At 46.2% G+C, this 18,091-nt stretch overlaps 1 protein-coding gene across 6 annotated transcripts in view; it reads left to right on the top strand.

The window, feature by feature from the left end:
• The window catches only part of ZHX2 (zinc fingers and homeoboxes 2), a 62,577-nt gene extending 45,874 nt beyond the window's left edge, over nt 1-16,703 (top strand). For all 6 annotated transcript variants that reach the window (XM_085539353.1, XM_085539351.1, XM_085539349.1 and 3 more), the window contains 2 exons: nt 7,358-10,006; nt 15,305-16,703. In XM_085539353.1, coding sequence (XP_085395479.1) covers nt 7,513-10,002 — 2,490 coding nt within the window. In that variant the 5' untranslated portion in view covers nt 7,358-7,512 and the 3' untranslated portion in view covers nt 10,003-10,006; nt 15,305-16,703. The remainder of the gene's footprint in view (nt 1-7,357; nt 10,007-15,304) is intronic.
• The last annotated feature ends 1,388 nt before the right edge of the window (nt 16,704-18,091 follow it).

Below are 18,091 nucleotides of genomic sequence, written 5' to 3'. Positions count from 1 at the left end.
TTCTGTCAGGTCCTCCAGGCACTTTTCCCTTTTGTGCTGTGATGTGTGCTGCCTTGTGCCAGAAGTGGGATTTAGGGACTGCTTTTTGATAAATTAAAACTTTCTTTTTAATAACATTGGGTCTCATTTCTCTTCTGAAGTCTTACAAGAGGAATACCCAGTATGCACATGTGATTTTTGTTTCCCCTTTGCAATTCACTGGCAAAAGTGTTTGTGAGTGCCTTAGTTTTACTTGAAAAATGTGGTGCTTGGCTGGGTATTGTGATTCCCAGGGTAGGAGTAATTGCTGGAGGAGACGAGCAGTGTGAGAAGTCCCGAAGCAGGAAAACTTCTGTGTTGTCCCTTAAGTTCTGCAAGTTTGTAAAGAAACTAAATGCCTTGATTCTGTAGTAGCCTGTTTTCTTCCTGCTCTGTAGACATTTAACTGATGTTGTCCCTGTAATAACTAACTGTTAAGTCTAAACAGAAAGAAAGCATAATAATATATGAAATCTATAATAATATATACAATAATTAACTGCCTAAGTAGAAGGAGGACCAGACATTACTGTAGAGGTTTAATCTGCACAAATGGGAAATGGTTTCTAGAAGTTGCCACTTTTAGCCCCATAAGGAATCCTTTGCTTAATGCATAACTCAAAATAACAATAAGAAATTACCTGAATATTCAAGTGAAATAATCTGGTTTTAGTGTGTAAAATCAAATGTGGCTACCTGTGGATTTTGGCCACGTAGCTGAAGGTGCTGTGTACAGATAATTTTTGTTCTGTGTTTGTGAATTTCTTGTCCTGCCACCACATGGTGCTGGGTAAAACTCAATATGAAAAATTACTTAAATCCAGTGACTTTAATCCACTCCAATGAGGAGGATTCAGGGAGCTGCACAGACAAGTAATTAAACTAATTAGAATGAATGTTTTTATAGTGTCTCTGTTTCTCCCTTAAGAAATCTGTTGCTTTTTATTTCTCTCTGATGAACATGCAAGTACCCACCCTCCAAGCAGACACGTTGCTGATGAGAGGAGACAATTTTGACACAGTGCATTACTGATCTCTGGAACTTACTGCCTCTGGAAACCACTGATGGAGTGTGTTGGAAAGAGGCTTTACCCCTGGGTTGGTATAGAACAACTGCGCTTGTATCCAGTGGCATTCATGATTCGTGCATCTCATTGCTGGGAAGAGGCCACTTGACATTTTTCCCTCCCCAGGAAGAAAGCAAGGCCACAGAATCACACTCACTGGCACCTTCTGAGTTTTGAGCCTGGGCAGCTGAAGGCACTACAGGGATTTTAGGTCCTTTCTTGTCATGTGCGGAAAGAACGTTGGTTTTCATTGGGTGATTCCAGTGGATAGCACCAGCAGAGCCATATGTCCAGTAGGACCCTAAAACCTCTTGCGGAAGCACAAACTATGAAGGAAAATGGCTTTCCCCAGGCTATGCTGAGTTCATCCATCAGTGGGAGATTTGGCCTTTGTGTGCCAGTCATGGTTACCACGTGCCTTGTTTGGTCTTCAAGCTGTAGGCAGCCAACTTATATTCCAGAAGAGGAAGCAATGGTCAGGAAGTGAAGAATTCTGGCTGTGTTCCTCATCTCCACCACATGCACAGGACACGACCTCAGGCCCACTGGGCTTTCCCCATCCCATCAGCACTGGAGGGTGATATCTCCTAGGGGCAAAACCTGTCTCTTAAATGTGACAAGCAAATGTTGCTGCAATATAAATATTGAACCAGATGGTGCTTTTCATTCTGGGTAGGTTGTTCTTATCACTTTGTAGAAAGCAAAAATGCTAAAATCAGGCCTAGTCCATGCTCAGCTTACCCATTTCTTAGATGGGATTGGCCACATCCATGCATACAACCAACAGCACAGAAAACCCACAATTTTTGCTATTTCTTTGGCTTTGCAACAGAGTGAAAGTGAGCATTTTTGTTCAGCAAATGTACTGTGAGCAGTATACTGTGAAATATGTCTAGAGCAGGGTGCTGGCTAACACAGCTTCATCTAGGAAAGCTTACTGAGGCTTTCTCCAGGACACCTGTGTTTTCCAGAATACGTTTGTCCACATCTTTCCTCTGCACAAATAGAAGCTGAGATGTAAATGCAAGAAGGCAGTATTTGTGTGAACTGGCTTTGGCACGCTGTTCTCCAGGCTTTTCTCTTATTGTTAGCACCTTTTGAGGCATTTCATCCCACCCACAGTCTTACAGTGTTTTGTGTGTAGTGTTTTATGCTTGCATTTGTCAGAGCCTCTTGGTGGCCGTGCTGCAGGCATGGATTCCCCCAAGCTGGGCATGCATCATGTTTGCATCTGCCCCGCTTCGTGGAGGTATTGGCACCCAGTTTCACAAGTTGTGTTGACGTGAGTCAGAAGTCCTGGAGGCACTTTGCTTTGCTTTTCACCTGTGAAATGAAAGAAAAATCATAAATTGCTTCTCCCATGTAGGCAGAAGTTCATGGCCATCGCACACAATGCCACTGTTTGTGGCACTTGCTATATATATCTACATGGTTATTTTCTAATTAGAAATGTCTACAGCAGCTCACAAGAACTGAAAATATGTAGTGTTTTCAAATCTATTGTTCATGTCTCAAAAATGATTGTTGTGGCAATCTGTAAACAAAACCCATTGGCTGTGTTTTATTCAGCTTATAAAGAGCAGAAAAAGAGTTAGAGCTCTTGGCTGCTCTCACTTAAATGATGTTCAAAAGCTCAGCTCCGCAGTTCACAAAACCTTCCTTTTTTTCTGTTGTTTCCCATTTTGGAATCTTTACAGCCCTGATCCATCACACAGAAATTATTTGTCCTGGTTTGCTTCTGCTTATTCTCCTGCATGTAATTAAGCAATGTTTTAAAGTGTATTGTCAAAGTGGAGACCAACAGCATTTTTGCTGCGCTAGCTGATATGCTTTTTGATAGTGCTGCAGCAGCTGCATGCTGAAAACAGTTGTAAAGCAGGAAAAACATCACCCGAGGCATGTTCCTCCTTGCACCATGAAATAATCTCTCATCTCTCATCCTTGCATTTGTAGGAGATCAATATTACTGCAATGTTAAGGATTATGAGTTTGGTCTCTGTGATAGGGAGCAGAAGAGGAGCTCTACTGTACCATGCACCTTCCCACCCCAGCAGCTTCCATGAGAGTGGAGTAAAAGGCCAAAAGGGGTTATGGGGCTGTCCTTCCTTCTCTGAGCCAAACCATAAGCGTGACATTGGTTGTAGTTGACTGGTTTTTGATTTGCTGCTTGGTAAGGCAGGGTAGTATTCCAAAACATGGGGACTTGTGTCCTGAGTCCTAGCTGGAAAGGACTTGGTGGAAAACCACAAGCATTGTAACAGTTTTTTACTAACAAAACAAAAACCAAAACCACAGTATACCTGCCAACAGCAGGTCACATTGGGGTTTTATTTTTGACAGCTCTGAACGGAGGAATGCACTGAGACCGTTAGAGCTTTACCAAAGTGAAAGTTCTTTCACCACCCAAACTTTCTTCACTTGAAAAACCCATAGAGGCAGAAGATACCTTTCTCTGCTGGAAGGTGGCATTGCTACCCAAACAGACATTTTTCCAGTGACAGGCAGACCTGAAAACATGGCTTATTTTCCCTGCATGGTGCTCTGCAGTTTCCCAGTCTGGGAGCCAAGCAAGCAGCAAGAGGATCTGGCATTGCTCTGCTCATGCACCACGTCACCACTGAGTTGCCTCTTTGTTCTTCTGCCTGATGCTCAGGAGCCCTCTGAGTTGGGCTTTGAAAGATCAGAGGGCTGTGGCTGGGTTCGTTTGTTAGCTCTTGGAAATTAAACAAAGCCAGGCTGGGGCCTCTCTCATAACTGTACTTTTTGAGCAGAGATGCTGAAAAGAATACATTGCTTTTGACCTACGTGCTCCCATCGTGATTGCTTTGCAGAAGCAAAGCAAACTGAAAGCTCCTGTTGCTGCAGACGGTCTCTGTGGTTTGCTTTGGAGCTGGTTCTCAGAGGCAGCTGTCTGCTTGGAGGCGAGTGCTTTTGGTTTTAACCTGGCTGCCTGTTGCTGCTTCGTGCATCTGCTCATTTAAAAACAAAAATTCAAATTTAAAACAATAAAATGAAAATTATTTTTTGTGGTCTCTTTTCCCCCATTCAGCATGGCAAACACCACAGAAGATAAGGCATAGCAGCTGCAAGGGCAAGGGCTGCTTTTCTCTGTTCCCAAAACTGAGGTCACTTGCCTTGATTCAACCCATGAATTTAGTGACAGAGTTTGCCAGGATAAGTCTGTCCCTGGTGCAGCCCCATTCATTGAGCACTGGGTGTGGATATTGTCCCTTGGAGCATGGTGAACATGGGCTAGGTGGTGAAGTGTCACTTTGTGTTCCTACCTTGACATGGTGCTTGCTAAGCTTTGGTTGTTGCTGAGGGGTACCTTGTGTCTCCCAACAAATGCTGGGAGTCACTGCTAACTGGAGGACCAGCTACCAGTGAGTACAACCCAATGGTTTGTGCAATCATTGTGTGTTTACCTTTCCCATCTCTCAGAGCTGTGGTATGGCTGGTCTGTGTTTTTTGTTAGAACTGACCAGGAGATCCAGAGCAACTTCACATGGACTTATCCCAAGTGAGACACTCACCGAGGTCCTCAAGGGACAGCTTGGAGGTCTCAATAAACTCCTCGCTCAGATAGTTGCTGGGCCTCACTTTCCTCCCCCTCCTTAGGGAAGCTCCTTGCATTGAGGCTGAAGGACAAAGGGGATCTTACTGGTTGTGGTCTCTTCATGTTTCCCTTTTGAAAACAAGCACATCTCGAGTTGGAACTCATTTGTTTTGGTCTTGACTTCCAAAACTATCTGCTATGGTGGATAAGGATTACTTTGTGGCAGAAAAACTGGTGTGCAGAGTTAGCAAAGCAGTTAGAAATATAGAAAATCACTGTGTCATAAAAGAGAAACAGCTTGTAAAAATTTCTATTCAAACTGTCACAGACTGGATTTTTCTCCCACCCACCATTGTATATATGCTTTGGAGAGAGCTTGGCCTTTGCTTAGTGTCAGAGAATCCTTGCCTGAGGTTGATCCTCATGCCCTGATGCGAGGTGGGAGTTTGGCACAGCTACCTGACATGGCACAACTTGCTGAGCTTCCAGAAAGTCAACATATTCAACATTTTTAAGAAATATTTGATTCATCCAAAGCAGGTGGATGATCTTGTAGGTCTTCCAACCTTGGTGATTCTGTGATTCTGTAACCTAGATAGTTCTTTTTCTCCACTCTTCTTCTCCCATCCCATTCCCTTATCTTTTTGTTCTTAGCCCTTTCTTACTTCTTTTTTTTTTTTTTTTTTTTTGTTGGGAGGGGGGAGGGGGGTAGGAAGGGGGTGATAGTGAAATATAAATAAGCCTCACTCTGTCTTTGATGCCTTTTGACTTTCTTCCTTTCGCTGATGTTGCCACATGAATTTTGCAGAAGGTCACACATCAGAAAAGGAGCAGACCATTAAGTGAAGCAGCACGGCCTGGGTGGAAGAGAAGCAAAGGAGCATCAGGGAGCTGTGTTCCATTCTCCTCCCATCACCCTTTTCCAGGATGAAATTACACTTCCCTTCCCTTGTCTACAAACATCAACATCACAAATGCAGTGGGATCTGCAGGGCAGAAGGGAGTGACCCCATTACCTGCACCTTGTTTTCAGCAGCAGCCTGGCTTAGGCAGCTGATTCTGCAGCCTTCTCTCACCTTTTGACCCATTTCAGCCAGATCTGATACAAGGGAAGAAGCATCAGAAATAATCAAGTTCTGCACACTTCATTAAAAATCATAGAATCATAGAAAAAAATGAGTGGGTGGGAAGAGGGGTGTTCAGACAGTTGCGTGTTTGTGTTTCTGATCCCATCTGCAGTGGGACACAGCAAGCCGTAGAGCTCAGACAAAATACTTGGTGGGTGGGAGGATGATTGTGCAGGGAAATAGGGGGGAATTTTGAAGGAATATGTGGAAATAACAGAATATTCAGAGTAATCCGGTTTAAAGGTCAGTCAGCACAAATCTGCAAAAAACTGGGCATCACTTGTTCCATTGTACATCTACTTGCTTATTATTAAAAGGGATTTTTTTTCTTTAATTTATTTTTTTTAAAGAGAGAGATGGCAGAAACCCAAAACATGGGTTGATCGTAGGTGCTGATGCTTTGGGTAACGATGATGACAATCTGTAAGCCCCCACATCCCATCCCTTGGAAGGCAAACAATGATTTTCCCATCAGACCTGGAAGTGTTACATATCCAAGCCTGTCTGGTCAGGAAGAGTAGCAAAGTAGAGTCAAGGAATCATTAGATAAGGTATCCTGTCAAATAGGAGAGTTATATCAATTTATTTTTTTGCATGATGAGACTGTTATAGCTATTAAATTACACTCCATCCACTCAATCCTGATGAGCATGGGTAGATCGTAACAGAGACAACATAGTTTTTCTTCCTTCGTGGTTATACTGACTGATATTGACTTCATATCCTTTTAAATGCATGTGTTTTGATGGAATTGTTGCATTTGGGAACTCCAAAACTACTTTGCTGTGTGAATCATGCTTTAAAAATGGATTAAAGTGTTTAATTCTATAGGCATTCAAGGGCACAGATCGGGACTCAATGGAAATGTCAGTAGGGTCACAGGAAGGGACCCCATTTAAAAGGGATCTGAGGACATCTTGGACCTTTGCTAACTGTCTGTCAGTCAATATACAGTGAAAAGTGGTGTACTGAGGAAACTTTCATTCCAGAAGAGACTTGATAGGCCTCCACTGATCTGCTCTAATCAAGACACAGACCTCTGAAAATGTTAATTTGCATCAACTCCTTTCTCTGCCTTTACTTTTACGAGCAAGGCAAGCCCCATAGCTTTATTTAGAAATCACCCATCATTAGTAACCACAATCATTTACTAGACATATTTACAAGGTAAGTGACAGTGGGAAGTAATTAAGTTTAATAATCATACTCAATTTCAAATCTGCATGCTTCAAAATAATAATTAATAGAAACTACAGCTTCTATAAAAAGGTACAGTATTTATAGCAGCGTCTGCTTTCTTTTCCAGCTAAATGCATTGACTCTCATGGAGATTAAAACCTCCTGTCTTTTCAGCTTCCCCCACTTGTTTCAAAGCCATTTTCTACCTGTGGCACACTTCATAGTGAATTGTCCGCTGCTTTTATTCTGTGTGGACAGATTTTTCCTCTTAAGTTGATGGGGAGAGTACCAAGAGGAAGAGCTCATTGTTGTCCAAAATGGTATTGTAAATGCACCTATCTTGAGTGGTGGCTTTCTGCAAAAGCCATGTTTTATAGATCAGTGCCTAATGGGTGTGCTTTGTTTCACAGGTGTCTCGCAGCCAATGTGAGCTGATGGTCACAGCTGGGGCAGAAATCCTTAATTAAACAAAACAAGAGTCAAGCCAACGAAGAAGGTTGGAGCTGTTCACAAGATCTTTCCAGTTTATTGCTCAGCCTGTCAAAGAAGTCATTTTGCAGGTGCCATGGCTAGCAAAAGAAAGTCAACAACACCCTGTATGGTGCGAACCTCTGAAGTGGTGGAGCAGGAAGTTCCGGAGGGTGCAGAAACTGCTAAAGAGAAGGGGCCTGACACACCACAGCAGGATGCTAAAAAAACTTGGCCTTCAGAAAGCTCAGTGAAAGAGTGCGAAGTGGTTGAGGCTAAGCCCCCTGCTGAAAGTCAGTCTAAGAAACCTCAGGGTGGTTATGAGTGTAAATACTGCCCTTACTCTACACAAAACTTAAATGAGTTTACAGAGCATGTTGACACTCAGCATCCAAATGTCATTCTCAACCCCCTGTATGTCTGTGCTGAATGCAACTTCACAACCAAAAAATATGATTCTTTATCAGACCACAATACAAAGTACCACCCAGGAGAGAGTAACTTTAAACTGAAATTAATTAAACGCAATAACCAGACTGTTTTAGAGCAGTCCATTGAGACCACCACTAATGATGTCACTGTCACGAGCAGTGGGCTGGAAAATGCAGAGTGCGAGGATTCACTTCATGGGGGAATTAGTGTGAGTAAAACGCCAATGATGAAATTGGGAAAGCCTAAAGGGGAAACCAAGAAGGGTCCCAAAAAGCCAGAAGAGGGAATTACGGAAAACCACGTGGATGGTTCTCTCCCCCGCATCATAACTGAAGCCACTGAAGCTATTGCGTGTATAAACGGAGACCTTCTCCAGGATGTGTTAGCTCATGTTATGCCCTCTGTACAGCTACCACCAAATATTAACCTTGTACCCAAGGTCCCGGTACCTCTGAACAGTACCAAATACAACTCTGCACTGGACACTAATGCAACCATGATCAACTCCTTTAACAAATTTCCTTACCCCACACAAGCAGAATTGTCGTGGTTGACAGCAGCATCAAAGCATCCTGAAGAACAGATCCGAATCTGGTTTGCTACGCAACGTTTGAAGCATGGTATCAGCTGGTCACCTGAAGAAGTGGAAGAGGCGAGAAAGAAGATGTTCAATGGTACTATCCAGGCAGTCCCCCAAACCATCACCGTCCTGCCAGCTCCTTTGACAACTGCAAAAATTCCCCCTCCTATCATCCAGACAGCTTTACCTTGTCAGATACTGGGCCAGACTGGTCTGGTTTTAACTCCTGTTTCAAATGGGTCAGCAGTTTCCTGTTCACCAATCACACTTGCTGTTGCCCCAAACCAGGGACAAAAGAGGACAATACAGACCCTGTCAAACGTCCCGGAGGCCAAGCGACCTCATGTAGTTCAGGTGCCTGAGAGTCCTGCCAAACTGACTGCTGTACCATTAACACCTACCAGCGACCGGAAAAAAACAAAGGAGCAGATAGCAGAGCTGAGGGCCAGTTTCATAGCAAGCCAGTTTCCCGATGATGCAGAAGTCTACCGGCTGATAGAGGCAACGGGGCTCTCCAGGAGCGAGATCAAGAAGTGGTTCAGTGACCACAGGTACAGAAGTCAGCGGGGCATTGTGCAAGTGGCTGGTGATGCTTTAGGGAAGGATCCAGTAGCACCTTCACTGGGCCGACACAGCCGCTCGTTCCACCCATATACAGATTTTGCACCGCAGAGGTTCAAAGAGAAAAGCCAAGAGCAGCTTAGGGCCCTTGAGGAGAGTTTCCTACGATGTTCTTTTCCGACCCAGGGAGAACTGGACAGGCTTCGAGTGGAAACAAAACTGAGCAGGAGAGAGATTGATTCCTGGTTCTCCGAGAGGAGAAAGATAAGGGACAGCATGGAGCAAGCTGTCTTGGACTCAATGGGATCGTACCGAAAAATTAAGGAACAAGGAACTCCCAATGGTGCAATAAACCAAGCAGAACTAATGAACAGCTCCCAGCTCTCTGGTGCTTTATCAGGATCCTCTGCCACACTTAAGAAAACCCAGGAGCAAATTCATCTACTGAAAAGTACATTTGCAAGAACCCAGTGGCCAACACCACAAGAGTATGACCAGCTAGCATCCCAGACTGGGCTCACAAGAACTGAAATCGTTCGCTGGTTCAAGGAAAACCGGTCTTCACTAAGATCGGGGTTGCTTAAATGGGTTGATCAGTACCAGCAGCAGTATGCTGATGGCCATAACGAGCAGAATCAGAAAAAGGGATCAAAACTCACTGAGAGTCCAAAGAATGGTAATGAGTCATCTCGGCAGCATTACCAGGAGCACAAAAAGCTGAATGAAGAGAACGCGGGGAAACTGGTGGTGAGACCAAAAAGAGACTGTGAACCACTGAAAGACTCTTTGCTGGGGAATCAAGCAGAGGGTACGGACATGTTGGAGTGCAACAGCCACGATGGACGTGAGGAGAATGAGGAGCCAGTGGAGGTCAGCTGGGTGGAGGTGACGGTGGGCGAGGATGACGCCGCATCAGACTGCATGGGCATGTGGAGCCAGGCAGCACCTGAGGGCCAGGCAGAGCTGACAGACTCTGACTCTGAAAGTATATCTGGAGACAATGCCCACGTATAGACAGGTAATGCTCGGGGTGCCCTGCTTCCCAGAGCTGACCTCACTCTGGGGCGCTTCCAGTGTCCCATAGCCCCATTTCACTGTGTATCCCTGAGCTGGATCCTGGCACCTGCTAGGTGCCTGAACACAAATGATGGCCGTCCTGTAAATGGAAGCAGCTGCTTGATAGGCAGGGGTTAGCGCTGTTTGCCTGGTTTCTTCTCTCCTTGTAGGTCAAATCCCATTTGAGAGTAATATTTTGTTTTTTGCATCAATCGATTAACTCCTGAAATGTCTGCCTTTAAATGCAACTTCTGCTGAGGTTGATGTAAAACATACCAGTGGAGCCGTGCAGAGGCTGACTTGGTGACACTAGTTCCTAACTGTCCTCTTGCTAAGGGGTTGTTGATCTCCCATGAACAGAGGCCATGCCTGGCTTTGCACCCCTTCTCTCCATCCTTTGACACAGAATAAAAGCTGTCTGGGGGAAGGGCCTGAGCCAGAGATGTTTCTGTATGCAACAGCAAGCAAAAAAAATGCTGTAGGGCCTGAAGTGGCTCATGCAAATGTGCTGTTTTCCTCTTGCAGGTGAGAAATACCTCAAGCCTGCTTTGTTCTGCTTGCTTACTCTATAGATGCTTAGGAAATGCCCCAGACTAAGCAGTGTGGGTGTTTTAGCAGCTTTTCTTTGCAGGATCCTGAATTTAAAAGGAAGCTGAGGGGCCAGTTTTTTAGGAGGGGAGTGTTAGATGATATTTCAGTGTGAAAGGATGTGTTGTTCGGAGACCTGAAGTCTGTTTCTCTATGCAGTTAGACAGGTATAAACTGGAGCAAGTGCCATCAGCACTCCTTGATGGCGTGTTGACCTGAGCTCACCAACCTTCAGTGTTTTGTTCATGTATGAGGATGTACAGGATCAGAGCTCGTCTCTCCCAGGCTGGGGTCTCCTTAATCTAGGACATACCCGACAGAAAGCACAGCACTGACAATTAAAGAATGCATCTTTCAGAAAAAAATCAGCAGTCCCCTGATGTCTAACAAGTACAAGGCACTTCAATATTTGTTTTTAAAACTTTTCCAAAGGTAATACAGTAGCCAGGACTGGTAGAGGTCCCCACACTTGCACTAAGGCCATTTGCTATTGAAGAGCTAGTGCTGAGACTGAGCCACTCCGTGCTGCAGGAGTGCAGATTTTCTTAGCAGTCTGCACTGGCTACATAGAGCTGGGGGCACCTTTTGTTGCTGTGCTGGTGCTGCAGAGGTATGTGGGGAGACAATGAGGCCCTGGAGTGTGTCCAGAGAAGGGTAGCAAAGCTGTGGAGGGTCTGGAGCACAAATCTTATGGGGAGCAGCTGAGGGAACAGACTTGAAATGGTGGGCCCTGGTGAACCTAATGAGGTTCAACACAGCGAATTGCAAGGTTTTGCACTTGGGCCAGAGGAATCCCAGACATCAATATAGACTGGAAGGAGTAGTCCTTGAGAGCAGCCCTGCAGAGAAGGACCTGTGGGTCCTGATAGATTTGAAACTTAACATGAGCCAGCAGAGTGCTCTTGCAGCTCAGAAAGCAAAAGGTATCCTGGGCTCCATCAGGAGACGGGTGGCCAGCAGGGCCAGGGAGGTGTCCCTCTCTGCTCTTGTGAGGCCCCATCTGGAGTACTGTGTCCAGGTGTGGAGCCCCCAGTACAAAAAAGACAGAGAGCTGTTGGAGAGGGTCCAGAGGAGGGCTGCAAGGATGATCAGGGGGCTGGAGCACCTCCCCTACGAAGGTAGGCTGAGGGAGCTGGGCTTGTTCAGCCTGGAGAAAAGAAGGCTGTGGGGTGACCTCATTGCAGCCTTTCAGTACCTGAAGGGAGCCTATAAACAGGAGGGGAGTAAACTCTTTGAAAGGGTGGATAACAGCAGGACAAGGGGAAATGGTCTTAAGTTGAAGGAGGGAAGATTTAGGCTGGATGTCAGGGGAAAGTTGTTTACTATGAGAGTGGTGAGGTGGTGGAACAGGCTGCTCAGAGAGGTTGTGGATGCCCCGTCCCTGGAGGTGTTCAGGACCAGGTTGGATGGGGCCCTGGGTAACCTGGTCTAGTAAATGGGGAGGTTGGTGGCCCTGCCTGGCAGGGGTGTTGGAGATTCATGATCTTTGAGGTCTCTGCCAACCCAAGCCATTCTGTGATTCTGTGAACTGGGATTGTTCAGTCATAGAAGAGGGGGCTCAGGGGAGACATTGCTCTCTACAACTCCGTGAAAGGAGGTTGTGGTGAGGTGGGAGTTGGCCTCTTTCCTCAGGTAACAGCGAGAGGATGAAAGGCAATGACCTCAGGTTGTGCCACAAGAGGTTCAGGTTGGATGTTAGGAAAAATTTCTTCTCAGAAGTGTGGTGAGGCAATGGAAAAGGCTGCCCAGGGAGGTGGTGGAGTCACTGTCCATGGAGGCCAAGAAATGTGGAGATGTTACCATGAGAAATAATGTTTAATGGGTAACACTGCTGGTAGGTGGATGTTTAGATTAGATGGTCTTAGAGGCCTTTTTCAGCCTCAATGATTTATGATTTTATAGCAGTGGAGGGGACCTAGGACTGCTTTCTCACAAAGCTCTCATGCTGCACCCTGGTGCTGACCATGACGCTCTACAGCTGGAGGGGAGGCCATCTGAGTTGTACTTTAACAGGAGCTTTGCAATAAACTTTCACTGGTTTATTCTTTTGCTGAGGAGCTTTCAAAGGGCTGTAAAATGCAGCTGCTGAGAAGTGATGCACCAGAGCAGGGTTTTCACTATATGGGCCACTCAGAAAGTTCAGACAACTATTTTGCAGGATGGAGGCCCAAAGCCTTTCTCTCTTCTGTTCTGCTTTACCCTCCCAGCACATCTCAGCCCAGAATTGTTGACACCTGCTTTCTGGTACCCATATGGGACCAGCCATGGTGACATGTCAGATGGGAGCTCTATGCTCTGCGTTGATGGAAACAATGAAAAATCCACCTGCTTTTTCTTTCAGAATAGATGTTTACTCTCAGTTTAGTGAAGGCCATCTACTGTCTTGCTTAATTTTTAACTAAAACTTGGGAGTTGAACTAACGGGTCATTATCTTAGGTGACACCCAGAGTATGGCCGAAAGACCAAGAGGCTTGAAGATTAGATTGTTCCTGCTTGTTCCTACATATAAGTGTGATTATTCTTCACATCACAACCCTCAGCACCTTGGAGGAGTAATGTTACCATCCTGACTGCAGGCAGGAGGCACTGCAGAGTCTGAACTGCTGACAGGGGGATTTCTCCTCCTCTTGATCCTTGCACAGCCACGATGTGAAACTTCCACTGCTGAACTTTACATTTTGCTGAGATGTTCCTTTGATATTAACGTTGTTGTTATGTTCTCAGCCTGGCATGCACTCTTTAAAGTGAACATTTTTCTGCATTCAGTTTCCATACTTCTGTTGTAGCATGAATTCATGCACAGCTTCTGCAAAACCTGAACTGCTGCAGAACTTTTCAGGTCCCTTTTTGTTTTCCCATGTAGTTCTAGAAGCTATTAGGGTGTATTTGCATTACAGCCTTAACGCACCTCGTACCATAGAAAATGGTTTCTTCTAAAGTGATGTGTGCTCAGTAGTTGCTGCTTCTGTTGCAGCTGGTGGGAGACTTCCATAGCCACCTGACCTCAGTGGAGCAGAACTCACACATGGCTCTGAAATCTGATTGACAGGTTGATGAAATCTCTGTTGTGCTTAGAACTGTGGAATCTTTCAGGTTTGAACAGACTGTTAAAATCATCCAGTCTAACCGTCAGCCCATCACCACCATGCCCACTGAACCATGTCTCTCATTGCCATATCTCCATGCTTCTTGAAGCCTCTAGGGACAGTTCTGCCTGCTTGAATCTTTTGCAAAAGTCACATGAAATCCATGGAGCAAGATCAGGTGTCCTGAACACTAGCCCCGTTTCAGTAAGGTGCCTTCTTGATGCTGAGTTGCTGCAGCAAGTTGCTTTGAAGCCACCACTACAAATGCTCCTGGTACTACATAATGAAGTCTCATATCCCCTGTGTGCCAGTAGAGTGCTTTACTTCACATCCATAAGTGGAGAGATTCCTGCCTTCTGACATCATGGGGCAAAATCAGCTCTCTTCTCACCATTTGTGCAAGCCAGATGAACAGAAACAGTGCTCTCAGTCATACGGTCTGATTTTTAGGTGGTGCTGTGTGGAGCCAGTAGTTGGATTCAGTGATCCTTGTGGGTCCCTTCCATCTTGGGATAGTCTATGATTCTATGCTTTTTGTCCCTGCTGCATCATGCTGATGAGCATCAGTGCATCTGGGTTCTGCTGGTGTCCTCAGTTCTTTCCACCAGTAGCTGATGTCAGTTGTAGGTGGCTTTGTACATTCCTCACTGAGATGGTTAAGAGCCACCAGCACTGGAGTTTCTGTTCAAGTAAGTTCCCATTTTTCTTGTGGTTCAATGTTCTATCCATAACCATGACTGCAGTGCCTGCTGCCCAGATTGGGCATCCTGAAGACACTGTGGGTCTTCCCAGTGGTTTGTGCAGATCTGAAGCTGACTCGCCATTTTCCCAGAAAGCAGTAAGCCACATTGGAGACACAGGCTGAACAGCAATGAAGAACTCCAGAGGGAGGAGCAAAACCAAAGCAACCATTAAACATTCTCAGTTTTTAAGAAGGTGCAGGAGGTTGTCTGAGAAAAGGCTGCAGGGACAGGGAGGATTTTGCTTGTTCTGTTGGTGTAGATCCCTGCCGTTCTCTTGGGTGGGCTGCTTTGCTCTTGGAGTTGTGGACGCCTGACAGAGCCCTCTGCTTCTATGGGAGGTAACAGAGAAGCCTTCATAAAAGGTGTGAAATAAGGGTTATGGTGAGCATGGGTGCAGAGGAGCAACCCTGTGCTGCTGCATGCAGCTTCAGCACTGGTGCTTACACTTCTTGCACTCTCACACTTGGCTCAGTGGGGGAAACCATGCTGAAAGTCATCCCTGATGGAGAGGCTTTGCCTTGTGTCCATGTCTGCTCCATCAGTGTGAGGCTCTGCCCAAGGGGTTTGTAGCAGCAAGGGATCAGCAAGAGGCAAAGCTGGGCCGTGTGTCCCCATCAGCAGTCTGCAGGGGGTATCATCAGGATGCGCATACCACAGAACCAACCAGGCATCCTCCTGCAGCATCAGGCTATGACAGGGATCAGCTTCTGGTGTGGTTCCTACCAAATGCAGTGCTACTGTGTGCATCCTCAGGAGTGAAAGTTGGATGCTGTGGTAGCTGACAGCTCGAGTATTTGTTCAGAACGTCTTTTAAAGTAATACATTTCTTTAATCTTTTGCAGGGATATTCATCAGCTGCACTGTCCTGACAATGAAGGGGAAATTCTGTCTGAAAACAGAACATCTATTTTCCTGCCTGGGGTCAGACGGCGCGTTGCGACTCCACATCTCAAATCGTGCTTGCGGAGGCACAGCGAGAAATCCTCTGGTGGAACGTCGTCGTGGGGTTGTTCGTAGTGCCAAAGTCCTACTACTGCATTGAGAAAGAAAAGAGAGAAAAAAATGGGTCCTTGTATATAGGTTACTCCTCAGCTTTTTTCCCACCCACTTTCCTGCCCAGTCTCTTCCTGTACTGGAACAGATTTGTACAATGTGGAAATTTTGTTAACTTTTTAATAGGTGCAAGTTATTCTTGCATACAATGCCATGGGAAAATGTTAGGGTTGGTTTGGGGGAGGGAAGTGTGTTTTGTGGGGAGGAGGGAGAGGAGATCTTTTTTGAATCACTGAATCCCATTATGGCTGATGCTGGCAGGGGCCTCAGGGGTCCATACGACCCACCCCAAGCTCCAGCAGGGACACCCAGAGCAGGGGGCCCATGGCTGCATCCAGGCAGCTCTTGGAACCCTCCATGGAGGAGAGCCCACAGCCTCTCTGAAAGCTTTGAAGAAAGTTTTGCAATCTTTTTGGAATCTCTTTGGTGCCAATCAACATCCGATCCCGGGTTCCCACCCCACAGCCGTTTACATTTCAGCCCACACAATGCGCTATGGGTTATGGGGAGGGGAGGGTCGGTCTGGTTCAGTTGGGGACTTGGGGTTGGTTTTTTTTTTTCCTGTTTTGACTTATTTTTTTTTGTTTTATGGCCATTTGCTACTGAAGTATTTAAATCTCTGCTTTCCTGTGCTCCTCTGAAGCGCGCCTTCTCCAGCTCCCGTGCTCCACTCCTCACAAAGTGGGCCAGGCCGCGGCTCTCCAACGATCTCGCTGGAACACATTTTTTCTGTTGGTTCGTTTGTTTTTAGCACTTTTTGTTTGAACATGTAGAGGGCCTGGGGTGACAAAACGATGATGCTTCATAACCTGAACTTATTTGCCTTTCCTTGGCTGGCACAGAGATGGACGATGGAAACAAACGTCCATTCTCCGGCTCTAGAAGCTGTAGCACACAAGTGACATTTCTGATTAACCCTTGCCACTAAATGGTTAGATCAGTTCTAGGTCCCCGAGTGCACTTGTTTTCAAGTACTGCTAGTTTTCCTTTGTGCAGGTGTCTGTGCGTGCAGCTCTGAGGAGGAGCAGCGGTGGGTGCAGGAGCGCGAGCTGGCTGCGTTGCCAGGCCCTACCACTGTTTCAGCACACTGCGCAAGTACAACGCTAGGGAGTTTGAATAAATCCTACTTTTCTAACTTGTTGCTCATTTGTTGTAACTCAATAAAACAAAGGCTAGGCATTTTGGTAACCTTTTTCTTGTCTCCTTTATTCTTAATTGAAAACAAACAGCCTCTTCCTGTGCTGCGTTGCAAATGGGAGCTTGATGGCTTCAGAGCTGTGATTTGGGTTTGTGGTGATCGACAAACACCAGCCAGATGAAAATGAATGGTTCAACCCCCTGCAGAGAGTTGGTTTCCTGGCATCAGATGGTTGTTTCCCAAATGAAAGTGCCTGGGAATGGGGAACCAAACCTCTGTCCCATGCTTGGGGTATTTGCAGGGTTTGGTAGCGGCATCTGTGGTGCCAGCAGCTGGAGGTACCGCACCAGGGCACAGGGCTGTGCCAGGAGTGTCCCTTACCCCTGCGAGTGCTGCAGCAGCAAAGCAGCTGAAATTGAAGGTAAGAAAAGAGACCCATTGCTCCAGCAGCACCTGTGTCCTTTTGGTGAGTGCGTACCTGGGCTGTGTCATTGACCGCAGCAGCACATGAGGCAGCCCGGGGCATCTGCTGTCTACGTATAGCTGGATTTCCCCCACAGCATCATATGTCCCAGCATGGGCTGTTGGGTGGATAGATGCGAGTGTCAGGTGGCAAAGGAGAAAATGCCTCTGACGCCTTTCCTCTGGGGCTGCAAGTTGTAACAGAAACTAATTGCCACTTCTGCTTGCTTTGCTTACATGAAAGGATGCTAATATTTTAATTGCCCTTGTGCACAGTTTTGAACAGCCACTTGGCAGCTTAATATTCCAGTTTGCGTCTCTCCTGGCTAATGTGCGTGTAAGGATGTGTGTCTGGAGTGCTGACCTACTTTGTTTAACCAGCAGTGCTCTGTGCATCTCAGGAGCTCTCAGCAGAACAAGACCCACCTGGGCTTTCTGTGTTAGCACAGCACCAGACACAGGGCTTGGGGCAGGGACCAGGGCCCTGGAAGATCACTGCAATTCAACCAGAACAACAGTGGCAGCCCTGGAAACTGCTATTGTAGAGATAACAAAGTCAGAGCTCTCCTGGAGCAAACAAACTTTGCTTGCAAAAGAGTACAGCTTTGCCAGCCTCAATTGGAAGCAGATGGGTTTGTATGAGCAGGTCATGGATGGGACCAAGACTTCAAATGCTCATCACAGAAAGCCAATCCTGATTCCTCTTTAGGAACATCCCAGTGCCACAGAAGGACTGCTTTCAAGTGGATGCCTGAACAAGTTTGCAAAACAGGCACCACAAGCAGGCTTCATTATAATTAGGAACACCACAGCGACTGCATTTCCAGGAGAGGGCAAGGCACAATCAGGGCGCTGTTTGTGCTCCACAGTGACCGGGGATGTCCTTGGGCACAGAATTTCATTGCCATGGATGGAAGCAGGCTGCTGATGCTGGATTTCCCTGCGCACAGCTCTGCCTCCCCTCTGCATGGCCTGT

The sequence above is a fragment of the Coturnix japonica genome, chromosome 2 (genome assembly GCF_054131305.1).
Source record: "Coturnix japonica strain WE chromosome 2, WE-NBRP24, whole genome shotgun sequence".
NCBI classification, from domain to species: domain Eukaryota; kingdom Metazoa; phylum Chordata; class Aves; order Galliformes; family Phasianidae; genus Coturnix; species Coturnix japonica.
The sequence above is the reverse complement of the archived record's forward strand: the minus strand, read 5'-3'. Positions and strand labels throughout refer to the sequence as shown.